The following is a 17,682-nucleotide window of genomic DNA, read 5'->3' as shown; positions in this document are numbered from 1 at the left end:
GGCTCAGTCCTTAAGAGCACTGTCTGCTTTTCCAGAGGACTCAGGATTGATTTCCAGCACCCACAAGCATCTGGAACTCCAGTCCCAGAGGATGTAACACCCTCTCCTGGCTTCCTCACACTCTGCACACATGCGGTACGCGCACACACACACACGCACACAGGCAAACACCTACATATAAGTAAAAATCAAAGGAAAAACAGGAAGTAGAAGGGGGTGAGGTGGGAAGGGAAGGGATGGCTGGGACTAGGAGGGGTCAAGGAAGGTCTTAGAATGAGTATGACTGAAATACATTACGTATCAAGATGTCACAACACACCTCTTGTCATCTGCGAATTGTACTAATAAAACACTAAAAGCTAAACTATCAGAATGAATGCACATATCACCACCTGCACCTGTGCCCTCCTAGGCACCCATGCCCAACCCCCACATGAGGCGGTGCCTGTGTCCCTGGCTGAGCCTCCTTCCCTCCAGGCAAGCATCACCCCTGCTAGTCTTCCTGGCATCATTCTGGAAGGTTTCCACACCAGGACCGGCCACACTCGCCCTCCAGTAACAGTCGTTTACAGCAGCCCTTCAAGGCTGCCAATGGCTGTGAAGGTTTCTCAGAAGAGAAGGACAGACATCTGTGCAGGGCAGAGGGGACATGATGTTCACACTGGGGCATGGTTGTGTTGGCTCACGGCCTGTGTGCACGGCCTCCCACTCTTGGGCTCATTCACACACCTGCCCAAGCCTGATGCTCTTGCTCTCTCTCAGTGCCCTCTGACTCCTTCCCTTCCTCTACTCCCTCAGAATTGTCCCCAAGTCCTCTACTTGGCTGGTGCCTGAACCCTGTTCAAATGAAGTCCTTACTTCACCCAACCTTGGCGAAGGACTGTGACCTGTGTGGCAATGCTTCTGTCTTGGCTGCCTGCCACCACTGGTCCCCACTGACCACACTTCCTCCTTAGGCCATTTTAGCATCCGTCCAGGATCCCTACACCTGTTTCGGCTTCCCCTTAGATTTGGGGAGCCCTTAGACTGGGCTCCGACCTTAGATTTCCTCACTTCTCTCTGATGTCACCTTTGTGTGGTATGCCACAGCATGGGTGGAGGTCAGACGATATTCCAATTGAGTCAGTTTTCCTCCTCCACCATATCCTGGGGGTCCCAGGATTTGAACTCCAGTCTTTAGGCTTGGCTGCAAACATGTTTACTGGGTGAGCCATCCGTCTTCCTGGTCCTTAAGCAGGAAGTACCCATAATCCCAGCTGTCCATCAGCTAGACCTCCCCCTGTTGCTATGGATAAAGCTTTTTCCAGCTCCTATATTGGCTCCTCTCCAGCTTCCAGGTACTGCGCCTGAGACTCCGGGAATCTTGGGCCTCTCTCCTCACACACCGCATAAGATCTAAGCAAGACGTGACCCCTCAGCTGTTCCTGCTCCATCCCCTGCAGTTTATCCTGGGCAGCCACAGGGAGCTGAGAGAATGATGGGCCACATGGCTTCTCTGTGGAGAGCCCTCCCAGCCTCAGAGTCCTGCTCGCCTGCAGCGGTCCTCAGTTTCTAATCCCTTCTCCACCCCTTCCCTCTGGCCTCACTCAGCAGCCCGGCTGCCTGTGTATTCACAGAAGCTTTGAGCCTGGTAGTGGACATGCTTGCTTTTCATGAGAAAGTGTGCCTTGGGTCAGGTCTCAGCAAACACACAGTGAGGTCAAAGGTCAACTCTATTCCGTCCCTTCCCCCCCCCACCATTAGTAAGATTTTTCTGCTTCATCCTCCAACCCTCCAACCTTGGGCTCTCCTCAGCCTCTCTGGAAATCATGGTGTCTTCCTGTCTGCCCTCCACTTCTCGTGTCCGTCTGACCTTCTAAAGAGGAAGATGCCCTTCGTGACTACACAGTAACCTGGGCATCCTTGAAGGACAGCAATGACATGGCTGAGGCAGGTTGGGGTGCGGGTTACAGTTGGTCTTGGCACAATCACAGTCTGGCTGTGGTGCCCCCAGTGTGGGCAGGGATGTTCGCAGCACTGGAATCCTTCATGCCAGGGCCTGGGGCATAGCTTGTCTGGCAAGCCTGCCACCCAGAGCAGCAGGCAGGCCTTGAGGATGGGTAATGTCTGGCCTCTCTGCCTGCTGAGCACAGCACTCTGAAGGAACAGAGGTGTAAGGATAGTTCTGGGGTGGGAGGAGAGGAGGGGAGAGGGAGGGCGGCAGAAGGGCGGGACTTCTGTCATGTCCTCTTCAGAGAAAGCATTAACCTATCGCCGGGGTCAGGAGTCTCCTGATCTTCCTGCCTCTCAACACAGTCGCCCTGGGGACTTGGTTTCCAACACGTAAGCCCCAAGGGATGTGTTCACGCCACGGCAGTGACCTTGGGGACAAGGCAAGCTGCCCAGGGTGGGACTGTTCGGTGTTACAATGAAGAAAGCCACCTGCCACCACGGGACAGGGAACAGAGTCTGGAACAGCTGGGGCTTTCAAATTTATCAGCCCGCTCGCCTTGTCTCTCTCCTCCCCAGGGGCTCAGGATGGCCTTGAACTCTTAGCAATCCACCTGTCTCAGCTGGTTGAATGCTGGTCATGTGTCACCCCATTGGCCTACCTGCTGTCTCTCTCAGGGAGTCAGCGTTACTTTTTGCGTGTAGGCTTGAATAGCTCACAGAATAACTTCCTCCCCTCCACCCGCACCTCAGGTCTGCAGCACACATCCATGCTCCTGCCTCAGCAGGCATGGCACAGTAGGCCTGACCTCTGAGCCTCTCCCACCAATCGCTAGCACAGCTTCCCCTGCGTGCTCTTCAGCAACTCGTCTGGACTTTTTGGCTAAGTGCCTGTGCACACACTGTTTCTGAGCAGGTGAGAAGTGGGATCAGGGGTCTCTAGAGCCTTCTGGGAACCCCAGCTAGGAGAGAAAGTCAGAGGCTTGGCTTCAGAGACTCCAAGTGCCCTCACGGTCTTGTAACCTGTGCCCTTTCGCCCTCATTTCATAACCGCTGTAGGAAGAGCTGTCTCACCTAAGCTGTGCAAAAGTAGAATCAGGTAAGGAGTCACATGAGGAGCTGCAGGAAGCCCTCTCTCCACACCTCTCTAGGGTGGAGGAGGAGCTGGGGCTCCCAAAGGCCATTTGCTTTGGCACACTTCCCATCATAGTAGACATCAGAAGACAATGGCTTGAAGAAACCAGAGAAAGGGGTTGGGGATTTAGTTCAGTGGTAGAGCGTTTGCCTAGCAAGCGCAAGGCCCTGGGTTCGTTCCCCAGCTCCAAAAAAAATAAAATAAAATAAAATAAAATAAAATAAAATAAAATAAAAAACAAAGAAAGAAAAGAAAAAAAGAAACCAGAGAAGACTTGTTGAAAGCTGAGGCCTAGGAGAGGGCAGACTTGGATCCCAAGCAAGCCTAGTGTTCTTCCTCCTGATCATGACTGGCAGTTGCTGGCCATGGATCTCCTAGGAGCTGGTTTAGTTTACAAGGTAACGCTGCCCTGAGACAGTGTAGGGGTGCTGGGGTCTCAACTGGTAGACTGGTGTAAACATGTCACACACACATACCTGCATGCCCTGGGCTGTCTGTCCCTGCTCTGGACTTGAGAGTCTTGTCTATCTCTTGGGACTACTTAGCTGGCCTAGGGTACTGTGCTGGCTGTTCCTGGCTGTCAACTTGACTACATCTGGAATGCACAACAATCCAGAAATGGAGGGCTCACCTGTGATCCAGATCTGGAGGCTGGAAGACACAAGGTTTTGACCTGGATCTTGGCATGGAGATCTTGAGGCATAGTGGCCACGAAAAGCTTAGACTCAGGCAAGGTAGTATGCACTTAATCCCAGGAGATTGAGGCAAGCAGATCTCTGAGTTCAAGGTCAGCCTGGGACAAAGCAAGTTCCGGATCCAGGCATGGTGCTACAACCTTCTGCTGGAGGCCTAATAAGAAAGTTGGAAGGAGGAAGGTTTCTTCTTTGCCTGCTTGCATTCACTTGCGGGCACATCTGTTGGAACCTACTTCTTCAGGATTCCAGCTTAGACAGAAGACCAGCTGTAACTGTAATTTTTTTCAAACCTTATTTTTAGTGACTCTTAAATGCTTTAACCTCCCCTGTAGCCCACAACCCACCGGAGATAGTGGAAAAGAAAGGATATGGGGGCAGTGGACCTGTTTAAAAAGGTTCTTTGGAGTAAAGAACCTCTGGTCCCATCTGTGCTGTCTGGAAATTGGCAGTTCAGTTCACAGGTCAGCAGCGGCTTGATCCACTCGCAAACACTTCATGGATACCCCAGCAGCCCAGTTCGGCAGAGTTGGGGTAGCAAACATTAATCAGCAGCAGTGGCACTGCCTAGCAGAGACAGCCAGCCCTCAGCCTTGGCTCACATCAGCAGGAGGGATCAGGAGGGACGCCAGGAGACGTTCTCTGCTGTGTCTCTCTCAGGGAAGTAAAGGTCAGCAAAGATGTGAGACCCACAAGCATGGCACGGCCAGCTCTATAAGCGAGCCTAGCTCAGCCTCCATCACTGTCCTCCTACTTCCTCCAAACATCTCGTGTCCTCCACGGGTCCTGCCTCAGTGTGCCTGTCTGTCTCAGCTGACATCACTTTGCCAAGTAGCCAGAATTCGCAGAAGTGGCAACAGGCTGCAGCACACCACCAGATTTTTTTTGGTTGGTTTCTCTCTATGGAGTTCAGACAAATGCAGCTCAGCGACACAATGTAAGGCGGACCAATACAGCACGTCGTTAGCGAAGAACTCATCATGTGTCCTTTCACGTGGTTGCTTTAGCAGAACATCCTTTCTCCTGTGTCTGCTTTGGCTAAACGTTCTTTCATGAGTCTGCCTCAGTCTTTCTCCCATGTCCACTTCAGGAAAACACTCTTTCACATGTTTGCCCCAGCAAAACACCATCCAACACAACTGACTTTCCAAATAACCCTTACGTTTCCACTTCAACCAGCTGGACCAACTAGCCAAGTAAGGCTGAGTAACTTCTGGATCCTTGGACTTCCTACTCACCGCTGCCCACTGTTGGGTCAGTCGGACTACAGACTGTAAGTCATCGCAAGAAATTCTAATATATAGAGACAGTCCATAAATTCTGTGACTCTAGAGAACCCTAATACAGGTACAGAGTAACAGGAAGTCTCCGTGGTGTGTGTGTGTGTGTGTGTGTGTGTGTGTGTGTGTGTATGCCTGCTTGAGTCTGCTCAAAGGACCCAGGTGATAGAGACTCCAGCCTAAAGTCCCTTAACCCCTACTGACACAGAGGAGCCAAAAAGGTGGAAGGCTGTGTGCACATTTGCTCTGAGGTAGGGGAGGGGAGGGTGCTTTGAAGGCACTGGCTATCTGCTACACAGAGGCAGGAGGCAGGGCCTGGGTGGAGGTGGAATGAATGCTTGGCCCTGAGCTTCTAAGGGCGTTGTGGAAAAAGAAGCTAGACCCACCTGTGCATGGAGTTTGGAACTATTCACCAGGGAGTGATAACATGGGGTGAGAGTTCCAAGGCCCAGGCATAGCAGCGTTAATTAGTGCATTTGGAATGGACTTAGCACCCCCATACCCCTCAAAGTCAGGACCTCAAGCTCCCTCAAGCTCTAGGGTCCTCTGTGGAACTTTCCCAGTTCCTCCTGACTGAAAACAGCTGGAGATGCCAGCTTCCCACGAAGTGTACCTTCCTTGGGACAACCTACTTTATGTGTATGCATGTGTATGTTGAGACAGGGTTTCTCTGTAGTCCTGGCTGTCCTGGAACTCACTTTCTAGACCAGGCTGGCCTTCAGTTCAGAGATCCACCCACCTCCACCTCCTGAGTGCTGGGATTAAAGGTATGTTCCAAATCATTCTGGACTTAAATACCTCTCAGCGGGCATCAAAATTCTGTCCCCCATTTTTTCTCCTGTGTCAGTGATGAAGTCAAAGTAAAAGAAAGTGGCTAGCCCAGGAGAAGACACAATGGCGTCGTGAAAAGCTCTTATCCATGCACCCATCCATACTTCTCTTATGAGGTTGGAGCCAGGCTTGTGACAGGGCGCTGGCAGGGCAGAGCAAGGTGCAACCCTTTAAGGACTCAGTCCTATTCTAGGCCTTCCCACACGCAGATGGGATAACAGCTGAATGTATCCCCAAGGTCACTGAGGGTCAGAGCAAGGGAGGCCCAGGGTAGGACTCTTGCTCCAGCCGCACGCAGGGAGCCTATTCTTGTGTCCAGACCTTGGACTGCACAGACCCAGCTTCGGGAGCCAGCTCCGACTCGCCCCGCCTCCGCCATGCCCCGCCCCAAGCTCGCCCCGCCCCCCGGCTTCTCTCACTCCCCTCCCCACCCCGGGTCCTCAAGTTTCTCGGAAGTTTTCCGCGGGTCCCGCGGAGAGTCCCGCCCCCTGGACCGTGACGCAACAATGGTGCAGCGCGGCGACCAATGAATAGCGACGGGGGCCGGCGGCGTGAGCCAATGGCGGCGGCGGCCCGGCCGGCGGTCCTGCCCGGCCCCGGCCGCACTGCGCCGCCCGCCGCCCGCCCCTCGGCGGCACCGGCACTGGCACCGGCACCGGGAGACCGGGTCGCGGCGGCTCAGAGTGCGGCGGGCGCGGGCGGCGGCTGCCTCCGCTCCGGGCGTCGTGGGATCTCTATCTGCTCGCCCGTGCATGGACGGCGCGCGCTCCAGCCCGCCGCAGGGACAGGGTCGTGCAAGGGCTTGGTGAGTCGCCTGCCCCGAGCGCCCCCGTGCGCAGGTGCAGCCCCTGATCCTGGCCACCCGCCCGCAGACACTAGGGTGCGCCTCGGGAGGATCTGGCCCGCAGCCCAAGCTCCAGTCACAGAGCCGCGGCCGTGACTCTGCCCAGTGACGTGGGGCGGCCGAACTTTACGTAACCCGCCCGGCACCCCACGCGTGCCCACACAGTACACCTAGGGCGCAGGGGGCCCGGGCTTGGGAAGGAGCTGCAGTCATGCCAATCCTCCCAGAGGGGCGGCTGCCGCAGCCCACTTCATAGTGCCCACCTCTGTAACCCAATTACCGCTAATGGTCATGACACTGTGGACGAGGCCCTCTAGCTGTCCCAGGTCCCTTGTAACCTAGAGCTTACCCTTGATGGAGGCAGTAGGGCTCTTGGGCAGGGAGGCCAAGGGTGAATAGCCTTGGGGTGAGGCTTGGGGCCCAAAGTTGAGGTAGGGTTTAAACTGTGGTCTGCAGTGTCTGGAACTGGCCTCCTCAAACAGAACGCAGGAGTCCTAGGCTCTTGTCCAGACTCAGCCTGACCTGGTGACTGACCTTGGATTAGCTTGTCCCCCTTTGAAAAATGGGATGGCAGTATCGGCCTCATGTGGATGGACCAGGAGTGGACTGCAGGTGGTGTACACCCCAGTCCCTCCCTTGACTTCACCTTTTCCCTCCTCCCAGGAGCTCATTCCTGATGGGCAGCAAAATTGTTTGTGGATGAGTCAGAACCACTCCCCAACTAGGGCTGCGGGGCGCACTGCCAGCCCTGGGCCACCACTTTCTTGTTGAGGAAGTTGGGGTTTGGTGCGTTAGAGTGAATACTCGCGTCCACAGAACCCAGGACCGCTTGCAGGAACTGGGTAGGTTAAGTGAGTTATGTCCACGACCCTCCTGGAAAGAAGTCTGAGCATTCTCTCGGGGTCAGGGTAGAAGTGGAGTTGGGGCTGGATTTGGGTCTGTGAGGATGATTTGGGCTCAACTTGTGCTGTGGGCCTGAATCTTCTGGGGTGTCCTATGGGTTCCTCTTTATTTGCAGTTGGAAGGACCTGGTTCAGGTGTGAGAGGAGCTCTTTTCGAAGGTCCCAGGGCTGCAGAGGGTTGGCAGACCGAAGGCTCCAGCAGGTCTAGTTTCTCTAGTATAAGTGGAGGGAGTGCAGGTACAGAAATTCAAGCATGGCTCTGGGCCAAGGAGAGAATAGAGCTGGGGGCAGTGACCGGCAGAGCCAAGACTGGTGATGGGAAAAGGATCAGACAGAGGGATCAAAGACCCACGACGGTTGCGAAGGTGGATGCCATTTCTTGGGCCGAGGGAGTCCTGGCCAAAGCCTTCACTTGCCCGCACTTTGCCTTGCAGGTTGGTCTGGGTAGTGTGACCCATGCTTTGAGGCCAGGAGACTCCCCGAGTCCAGCATGCCGTGGGACACCAGGCCTGGACGCAGCGCCAACGGAGGGCCGGAGGGTCCAGGCGCAGCTCGCTTGCGGGTGCAGAAGCAGTGCCGGAAGTCATCCTTCGCTTTCTACCTGGCAGTGCGAGATCTGCTGCCAGTGTGGCTACTCGAGGACATGCGTGCCAGCGAAGCCTTCCACTGGGACGAGCGTGGGCGCGCTGCCGCATATTCGCCATCGGAGGCCCTGCTCTACGCGCTCGTGCACGACCACCAAGCCTATGCTCACTACCTGCTGGCTACCTTCCCTCGCCGAGCACTCGCCCCACCCAGCGCAGGCTTCCGCTGCTGCACGGCGCCCGGACCGCACGTGGCGCTGGCGGTGCGCTACAACCGCGTGGGCATCCTTCGCCGCATCCTGCGAACCGTGCAGGACTTCCCAGTCGAAGAGCGCGTGCGCCTCCTGGACCGGCGTGGCTGCAGCCGCGTGGAGGGCGGTGGTACGTCGCTGCACGTGGCCTGTGAGCTGGCGCGCCCTGAGTGCCTCTTTCTGCTGCTTGGCCACGGGGCTTCTCCAAGCCTTAGAGACGGCAGTGGCTTTACACCACTAGAGCTGCTGCTGCATCAGCTGAACCAGGACGCCAGCTCAGCCCCTACTGCTGCTGAGGCTGCCTCTGCCACTGTCCCTGCCGCCACCGCCACCACCACTTCATCAGGGGAGGTGTGCCAGCGTCGCCTGCTGCTGCTTGACCTGCTAGCGCTGTACACCCCGGGGGGCATCGTAGGCCCAGCTCGATGTGAACTGCTAGGAGACCGGCTACGCTGGCAGCGGCTACTGGGTGAGGACAAGTTCCAGTGGCTAGCGGGGCTGGCGCCACCCTCCCTCTTTGTCCGTGCCATGCAGGTGCTGGTCACTACCATCTCACCTGGCCGCTTCCCGGAGGCCTTGGATGAGCTGCCTCTGCCACCCTTTTTGCAGCCCTTGGACCTCTCGGGCAAGGGTTAGACTCAGAGGACCCTGACCCAGTATTTGGGGACAGAAGTATTTTTGAGAGCATTGTACCTGGCACTTTACAAAATGGATCTCTGACCGTACAGAGGAATCTGCCTGGTCTGTCGCATGCCTTTGGGGTGGGGCTGCCAAGTTGCCCAAGTGAACGAGCTGCCTGCTCAGCCAAGGATAAGGGTAAGGACCTAGAGTCCCGGGGAAGGTGACAGCTGAGCCAAGCAGGAGAGGAGCAGGAACAGAGGGTGGGGACTCTAATGACCAAGCAAGGGGACAGAATGTGCTGAGGCCAAGGGGCAAGCTTATGTGGTTCTGACTGGTCCTCTCCTGGGCTGTCAGTCTCATAAGTGGCCCATGAGTTAGACTCGATCCTATGTCCAGGGCAAGCAGAGCTGAGCAGGTAGCTGTAGCAGGAGTTGAGTGGGAGCCAGGCTTTCTGTCCGTCTGTCTTCTCGTCTCACACTGAATCATTGCTTCTCCACCTGGGCCTGGAATTGGCCCTTTTGCCCTCAGTCAGGATTGGCAGGTGCTAGCTTTGGGCCCCCCACATCATGTCTTCTCGAATTAGAACCAGGTGTGCCTTCCGGGTCCCCCTGCCCAGCCTTAGGGATGGGTTTACCTATGCAGTGGGTGTTAGGCGGTGCTTATGGGGCTGTTATCCCCCTGGGTAGGCTTCTCAGCCCTCCTGGAGAGCTGCTTTCTCCTGGACACTTGAGGAGATTGGAGGCTTGTTAATGAATGTGGCATCATCCTTCAGGATGAAGGGACCCTGGCTGCAAAGCTGGGTTCACACCCCAGGAACTTCGAGACTGGGGAGGAGGGCCTGACCCTATCCTGGGATTTTGCTGGGCTGTGAAATTCAACCTTTGTGGCGCAGGCTTGTAGGCCATGATGTGCTGCCAGGAGCAGAGGCTAGCAGTCTGCTGGAGTGGCCAGCCTGGTTGGGGGCACCTGCTGCTCAGTGCTGCTGAGTGTGGCAGGCTTGGGGGTGGCAATGCCAGGGTGCTGTTGCCACGGGAGGGAAAGCCTGAGAACAGGAAGGGCGTAGACTCGGTCACCGCTGTCCTGGGCCCTAATGTGTTATTGTCCAGGGGTTTTAGGCCATTTCCCAGGCCTGGAAGTGAGAGGGTACTTGCTGGTACAGGTCCTACATCTAGGCTGGAGGCTCTGCGTCCCTTCTGTCTGAGTCGCTTCTTTGAGTTCTGGCAGTTGTAGGTCATGGGTGACAGTGTCTGCCCCAAGTCTGGCCCATTCCAGAGCAGTCCCCCTGGACTTCTCTAGGAGGTCACAGGTCTAGATTAAGGAAGCCATTGGTGGTGGCATTTCCTTATTTGCCGGACATGACCAATGGCTTGCTGTAGTTCCTGGTGGGCCTCAAAAGCTGGGCTCCTGTTGGGAATCTTGGCTTCCCCTCACATGTCCCTAGATCAGTGTCCTTTGGGGTCTGTTGGTGCAGAGTTGGTTCTTCTCTGTCCCCATTGTCCCCTTTAGGTAGACAGACTGCTGCTTTCCTGACAACCTCCCCAGAGCTGCTCGGCCTGGAGGACGGTCAGTGTGTTATTTAGGCCTTGTGGTCATCAGGGAGACCTTGTGGGAGGAAATGGCACCATAGAGGAAGGACCCAGCCTGAGAAAGGTACAGGGGAACATCAAGCCCAAGAGGCTCATGGTGACAAGCACGTAGGCGTGGCAGTCACCATGGATGGGGATTGTTTCAATGCTGAGTGGCCCCCTAGGCCACTGTGCAAAGGCAGACTCACCTAGGGAACAGATTTGGGTGGGACCTCACTAGGAGGTGGAAGAAGGTAGGCCCAGAAGGATAGAGAAGCCTTGCCAGCTACCTCAGAGAAAGGCCCGATTCCTGCCATGGCTGTTCATTGTCATGGGGTGCCTTGTACAGGCCTGCACTTCGGGAAGCAAGAGGCCCTGGAAAGGTGGCACAGGCTGATAAGCAAGGCCTCACTTATCATAGGGTGGCTGTTTCTGAGAGGAAGGTAGGTGGCCTCAGTGTGTGGCTTCTCTGTCCCCTGGGCCCCCCAGCCCCAGGAAAGGCTGTGGTGCCACCTGACACATTACCACCCTGGCCATGAGCTTACAGGACTGACAAGAGCTCACCAGGCCCAGCATGGCTTCCACTGTCAGCTAGTGGTGGGCGACCTTGGTGTCTCTAAAACATACAAGCAAGCCATGTTCTCTCGGTTAATCCTTCACCTGTCCCCATCAATGTGTGTGTCCCCAGATCTGCACAGTACTCCAGTTAAAGAGTTCAGGAGCCAGAATTCTGGACCCTGACGCCTATTAGGAAGACAGTGGACTGAGGCCCATCACTGAGGCCACCACCTCAGTGTAGCCTGCTGCTGCTCCCTCTGCTTGCGTCTGCTTTCCACACAGACTCCATCTGCTTCAACCTCGGCTTCATTTCTTTACTAGTCTCAGTGTGGACAGCAGTTCTGTATATTACCTCACAGCCTATCCAGACAAGATGGCTCCTAGGAGGCAGGAAGGAAGAGCACAGGATCTCCACAGCTCATTTCCAGTAACTACAGACAAGCACAGTGGTGCTTGGCTGTGATCCTAACACACAGAGGATCAGGCTCATGGTCAGGGGCTGAAGAGATGGGTCAGTGCTTAAGAGCAGTGGTTGCTCTTCCAGACCTAGGTTCAACTCCCAGCACCCTCACGGTAGCTTGCGACAGTTTATTACTGCATTTCCAGGGGCTCTGATGCCCTCTTCTGACCACTTTGTCCACCAGGTATGCACACAATACACAGACCTACATGCAGGCAAAACACTCATGAACATGAAATAAACCTTAGGAAGAACGTTAATGCCAGAGCTCGGAATATAGTTGAGTGTGTTTGCCTAGCGTTAAAAAGCTGAGGGTTTGGGGGCTGGGGATTTAGCTCAGTGGTAGAGCGCTTACCTAGGAAGCGCAAGGCCCTGGGTTCGGTCCCCAGCTCCGGAAAAAAAAAAAAAAAAAAGAACAAAAAAAAAAAAAAAAAAAGCTGAGGGTTTGACCAATAGCCCCAACTAGAACTGGGCGTGGTGGTGTACTCCTGTAATCCCAGCACTCATGAGGTAGAGGCAAACGCTGACTTCCTTGGCTACGTGGTCAGTTTTAAGTAGGCTTGGGCTATGTGAGACTGTCTCAAGAAAATTTATCAAGGTTAGCCTAGGGTGCATGAGTTCTAGGCTACTCCTGTCCCTGTCTTAGAAAAGCAAACGTCAGTAATCCACACTGTTGTCCCCCCATACCCTCTTTGATGACCGGTTCTGACTGTAAAAACCTGAGATGATAAAACACAAAGGCAGCCATTTGTAGTGTGATGAGTTGTAACTCACGTCTATATGGGTGTGACTGCTGTCTCAGCTGAGGGAGAAGTGTGTAAATCTTTACTGACACTATGTAGACATTTAATTTTTTTCTCCTATAAAGCATAGGGATGTCAAGATGGCTCAGTGGGTAAAGGTGCTTACCACCCAAGACTGGAATCCTGAGATCAATCCCTGGAACCCATGTAAGGTGACCTCCACACTTGTGCTACGGCATGCACAATACACATCTGCACACACGAGTGCGAGAGCATGTAAACACACAAATGAATAGAGATCCTGCACGGAACACTGGGATTGTGGGGAGAAGTCCAGTCCTGTAGGGGAGGCTCTGGTCACACCAGTCATCAGTGGTTCTTTTGGCAATGCTGGGAGATGGAACCACACTAAGTAAGTGTTCTACACTAGCCAGCCCCCAGCCCAAGATCAGTGGTAGGGACTGGAGAAATGGTTCAGTGATTAAGAGTACTGGCTGCTGGGGGCTGGAGAGATGGCTCAGTGGTTAAGAGCACCGACTGCTCTTCCTGAGGTCCTGAGTTCAAATCCCAGCAACCACATGGTGGCTCACAACCATCTGTAATGAGATCTGATGCCCTCTTCTGGTGTGTCTGAAGGCAGCTACAGTGTACTCATACAATAAAATAAAATCTTAAAAAAAATAAATTTATAAAAAAAAAAAAAGAGTACTGGCTGCTCTTCCAAGGACCCGTGTTCAACTCCCAGCACGCTCATGGCAGCTCACAACTGTTTAAGTCCAGTTCCAAAGGACTTGGCACACTCACAGAGACACACACGCAGGCAGGCAGCACACCAATGCTAGCTCACCATGGTGTAAGTACTTCTAGTTTGTGAAAGGGATTTTTAAAATGCTTTTGGTGTTGATTTTGTGATATTTGACTCAAGTACTGTTAAAACTGCAAATTGAAGAGAATTGAGTTTCTACATGTAAATTTTATTTAGTTTTGAAATAAATAATACATTTACATGGCTCAACATTCAAAGGATAAAAAGACACAGGCTTGGGAACAATCACTGACCAGCTGTTTGTCCCAGGTGAGAACTTGTCTCCCTCTGCTCCATATACAGTGCCCCCCACCATGCAATGTTCTCTCTGTAAACCGTACTGACCTGACAAGCCAGAGTCTCTCAGCACCCTGAGATTGCCTGTGGGACCCCACAGTACGCTCTGCTGACATACATCCTGTGGCACTGCAGGCATATGCTCAAGCCCACAAACAGTGGCACTGTCCCTCTCGTTAGTTTTTTGTTGCCACTCTGGGAACTGTAGCCAGGCCCTGCATGCCAGGCAAGGCCTGGGTCTCTGTGCTAGAGACACAGCTCTAGTTTTGCTCTTGACGAATGTTCAGAGATGGCATTTTTAGTGTTGGGCTTTTGGACTGAGGCTTTCTCTGAGAGCTGTGCCTTTGGGGTCTCCTACTGGAGGGTGTTTCTGTCAGTGCCTCTTCACCTCTGTTGTCCACCTTAGTGTTGTGTCTGTTCCTACTGATTTGGGCAAATTCAACATGGATGCCAACGTTGTGGCAATCCGGGCTCTCAGTTTGTTTACTTTAAGTTCAGGTTTTTTTGAGACAGGATCTTTGTGGTCCAGGCTGGTCTGGAACTCGTGACAATACTCGGCTTCCTGAGTGCTGGGATTGTAGGCATGCTTGGAGTCCACGTAGTTTTGATCTGTCTTCCATCACTAAGCCACATCCCAGCCCCACACAGGATTTCTAACTTACAGGTTCTACATTTTGAATAAGTAAAATCTCCATATGGGTTTTCTGTGGTGTCCCATCGTTTGAGTAGAAAGCACTTGCCCTCCAGAAAGCAAAGGCAGGTTTTCTGTGCCAAGTGGAAACAGTAGGCACAGCAGCTGTTGCCTCCCTCCCCCTGCCCCCTGCGATGCCTATGGAATGCTGGGATACAGGGGCAGCCTGGCTGCCTGGGGTGAAGGCCCTGCCATGATCTGGGCCGTACCTGACATGCTGGCCCTTGTTGGGGCAACTCCAGGAGTTTGTGGCATCAGCACAGGTCAGCTGGTCTGCCAAGCCAGGTCCTGGTACGTGATCACTGTGACTGGAATAAGGCACCCAACCGCCTGTGAGTCTGAGGCTCACAGACTAACCCTATTCTCCCCCGTGGGCTCTAGAGAAGGACATTAAGTTAGAGATCTGAGCATGTACATGGGATGTCTGTGGGAACGGTCATGATTTTAAGAATTCCCCTGTGCAAGAGAAACATTCCAGTGGGGATTCTGAAAGAGCTATACTCTTGGACTTCTTTGCATGGAATCTGATGTCTTCAGAGGACATGGTAGTGTACACCCATAATCCCAGAACTTAAAAGGTGGGTGCAGGAAGATCAGCAAAGGCCATTCTTGGCTTGCTACACGGTGAACTGGAAGCCAACCTGGGCTATAGAAGACTGACTCAAAGCAACAGCCGAAGACTAATGTCTTGGGACTTCCCTTCACTGTGCCTTCTTTGCAGCATTCTCTCTAGGCCTGCCAGAGGTGGTGTGCTGCTGTGGAATGGCGCTGCCCACTGTACCATCTGTGCAGGCTGCTTCAAGCCACCCAGGCAGTGGCTGGCACTCTGCTGCAGTGTGGCTGGGCTGCTGGGCTTGGTGTACCCCCAGCTCACTCTGCAGACTCCACAGTTGGAAAAAGTAGTATTTTGCATGATCTAAAGCACAACTAAAATGTAAACCAAAAAGAAAATCACACGAAGCAGTGGAGCTAAAGCTAGGCTGAAAGTGTCCACTTAACTTGGGCTTAATTGCACTAGCGTCCTGTGGGCTTAGGGGACTGCTGCCATTGTGAGGAGCCGGGCAAGGCACCGTCCACAGGAGAGGATCGGCCCACTCGGAGCTGCCTCTGCTGTCACTGAACTCTTGAGAAGGAGTCTATAAGATGAAGTGCAGTCAAGGCCCCGGGCAGCTCACCACTGCTGAGACCGGGAGCCTCTGCACCGTCACTGCTGGGCCCGACATGCTTAGCAGAAAACAGACATCAAGTAACTGCCTGGACCAGGCGGACTAAGAAAAGCAGCCAGTCTGGAGTGGTAACAGGGACCTGGTGGTGGGGTGGGCAGCCTGCCCTTGAAGCTCAGATGCTCTGTCCCCACCACTGCGGAGGGACACAGCAGCCGTGAGCAGAGGCACTGTATTACACTAGCCACGGGGGAGTCAATGCTATGCCTACTGCAGACAGTGGCTGCTCTTGGGTGAGGACATGATAGGGGACAGCCACCCCTGCAAAGCTATAGCCAAGACAAGGTGGGCTTAGGATAAATCTCATGAAGGAACAAAAGACCTTCACTATTTTCAGAAGAAACATTTATCTTCTCAATCTGTGAGATTTGATTTTAAGTGAGGTATCTTATTCAGGTCTGTAACATAACAAATGAAAGGCAGTTACTAGATTCATCTTTTGAGGAAGAGCCCAGCGTTAGGATGCCTACCAGCATACTGTCAAGTGTCATTCCCAAGATGTCTCAGGGGTGCTGAGCTACATGGACCACGTGGGCACCTGTGCTCCGTCTGCACCCACTGGCTGGCGTGTCGGCTGAGGTGGGCAGGATGGGCAGCTACCCTGAGTGTGGGCAGCATGGTGAGGCGAGGGTGTACATGTTCACCCGGCACAGCCCCGCACCCCAGCCAGCATGGGTCCTTTCCTACCTGGAATGTCCCGTGTGGGATGTGCACTGTGGCCTGGACCTCTAGGAGAGAAGTGTGGGACCCTGTGATAATGTCAACACTGTCACCAAACATATCCAGTGGCTGCAAGCTCTGACCGGCCGGCCATTTGGTCTGGGGTTCTGGTATGGACATGTGCCTGTCCCTCCTGGCTCACACACCAGGACCTGCAATTGCGGATAAGAATGTCCTGGGTGCACAGGGAACTCGTGCGTGCAGCTGAGCGGCAGCCACTGCTCTCACTTGGAGGGGACCTTGGTAAGATGTCCAAGGTGCTGTTCCTACAAGCGACAGTTCCAAGCACATGGCTAAGGCTGTGAGTTCTGTAATGAGACCAAAACAAATACGGATGAAAGCGAGTGTGGGTGTCCAGCCTGGTGGATGAGGCATGTCCACAAGGAGCCACAGGGAGATAGGCTGCCTCCATCACAGAACCCAGCTTCCTCCTCCACTGGCTGCCTCGGCTCCTTCAGATGACCTCCCACTCGTCCTCCAGCTCCTCAGGGTGGGAGGTGGCTGCCTGGTTGTTCTGGGTGTTGTGTGAATGGCTGAACGTCTTTGTCAGTCGCTGAAGGAGACAGCCAGAGGAGCCCACTGCCCACAGCTCGTCTGATGAGGTCACTGCAAAGATGACAGCCAGTCAGTCTAAGACAAGGGGCATAAGTGGTGATCAGACCTGGTCCGGTCTGGATTTGATAACATTATGGCTCAGGGATGAGGAAGGGAAGGCCGTTTCTCCAACCTGTGCTGTGTTCACTCAATTTAATTTCTTAGGTTTTCTTTCTTTTCTTTTTTTTTAGACAAGAGTCTCACAGGATAGCCCAGATTGGCTTGGAACTCACTATGTAAGCCAGGTTAGCCTAGAACTCACAATCTACCTCCTCAGCCTTTCAAGTGTTGGGATTACATGTGTGTGTAGATATGTAGCTATGTAAGCAGTTTGCTCCAGGCTGTGAAGCAGTGTTCCTGCAGAACCTGTGTGTGGATCCCTCCCACAGGCAGCCATGTTCTTGGCTCTGGCTGTGGAATGTGGAGCTGAGATGGAGTAACCTCTTCACACCCCCGTCTACACTGTCCCCTAGGAGACACCAAGTCTACCATGCCCAGCACCTACCTGTGAAACAGGATACATTTCCCGGGATTTTCTTCCAGTAGTCCCCAGCAGGATTTTTGTCTGTGATGCCATAGCGGCGGGCAAGGTCACCATTTGGACAGCGGGCCCACACGGTCCTGGTGCTCAGTGCCAACTGGCAGGCCTGTAATCCTGTGGGCAAACTTGGTATCAGCTCACCTCTGGATCGCACATACAGAGCACATTCCCAGTGCTGCTCTCTCCAGACACTGTTGGCCACCAGAGTTTCTTGTGGTGACACTGTAAAGTGTTGGGCATCAAGGCAGAGAGGCCCAGGAGGCTGACCCAGCCACACATGAGTTGGCACTGAGAAAGCTATATTCCTGCATACCCCACAGTGGGCTGGCCTGGGTTCTCCCAGCAAGGAATGCCCTTCGGGTCTTTACCTGGCTCCTGCTTCAGAACATCTCAGACCCAACAATACCAGGACCTCT

At 53.9% G+C, this 17,682-nt stretch overlaps 2 protein-coding genes across 13 annotated transcripts in view; one reads left to right on the top strand and one right to left on the bottom strand.

Annotated features, from left to right (window-relative positions):
* Positions 1-6,533: 6,533 nt before the first annotated feature.
* On the top strand, positions 6,534-9,181 carry Ankrd9 (ankyrin repeat domain 9). Of its 4 annotated transcripts, none has more exons than XM_008764937.3 (3): positions 6,534-6,672; positions 7,375-7,553; positions 8,048-9,181. In XM_008764937.3, the coding sequence occupies exon 3, from the start codon at positions 8,104-8,106 to the stop codon at positions 9,082-9,084; it is 981 nt and encodes a 326-aa protein (XP_008763159.1). In that variant the 5' UTR covers positions 6,534-6,672; positions 7,375-7,553; positions 8,048-8,103; the 3' UTR covers positions 9,085-9,181. The 4 variants fall into 4 exon arrangements, with proteins under 4 accessions (XP_008763159.1, XP_017449678.1, XP_038968344.1 ...); NM_001012112.1 differs by lacking the exon at positions 6,534-6,672 and adding an exon at positions 6,890-7,037 and having other exon boundaries at positions 8,048-9,173; XM_017594189.3 differs by lacking the exon at positions 7,375-7,553 and having other exon boundaries at positions 6,535-6,672.
* A 4,167-nt stretch (positions 9,182-13,348) lies between these two features.
* Tecpr2 (tectonin beta-propeller repeat containing 2) overlaps positions 13,349-17,682 on the bottom strand; it is a 102,423-nt gene continuing 98,089 nt past the window's right edge. For all 9 annotated transcript variants that reach the window (XM_063262024.1, XM_006240620.4, XM_039113381.2 and 6 more), the window contains 2 exons: positions 17,231-17,380; positions 13,349-16,737 (listed from right to left, as the gene is read on the bottom strand). In XM_063262024.1, the coding sequence (XP_063118094.1) occupies positions 16,586-16,737; positions 17,231-17,380 (302 nt within the window). In that variant the 3' untranslated portion in view covers positions 13,349-16,585. The remainder of the gene's footprint in view (positions 16,738-17,230; positions 17,381-17,682) is intronic.

The sequence above is a fragment of the Rattus norvegicus genome, chromosome 6, assembly GCF_036323735.1.
Source record: "Rattus norvegicus strain BN/NHsdMcwi chromosome 6, GRCr8, whole genome shotgun sequence".
NCBI classification, from domain to species: domain Eukaryota; kingdom Metazoa; phylum Chordata; class Mammalia; order Rodentia; family Muridae; genus Rattus; species Rattus norvegicus.
The sequence above is the reverse complement of the archived record's forward strand: the minus strand, read 5'-3'. Positions and strand labels throughout refer to the sequence as shown.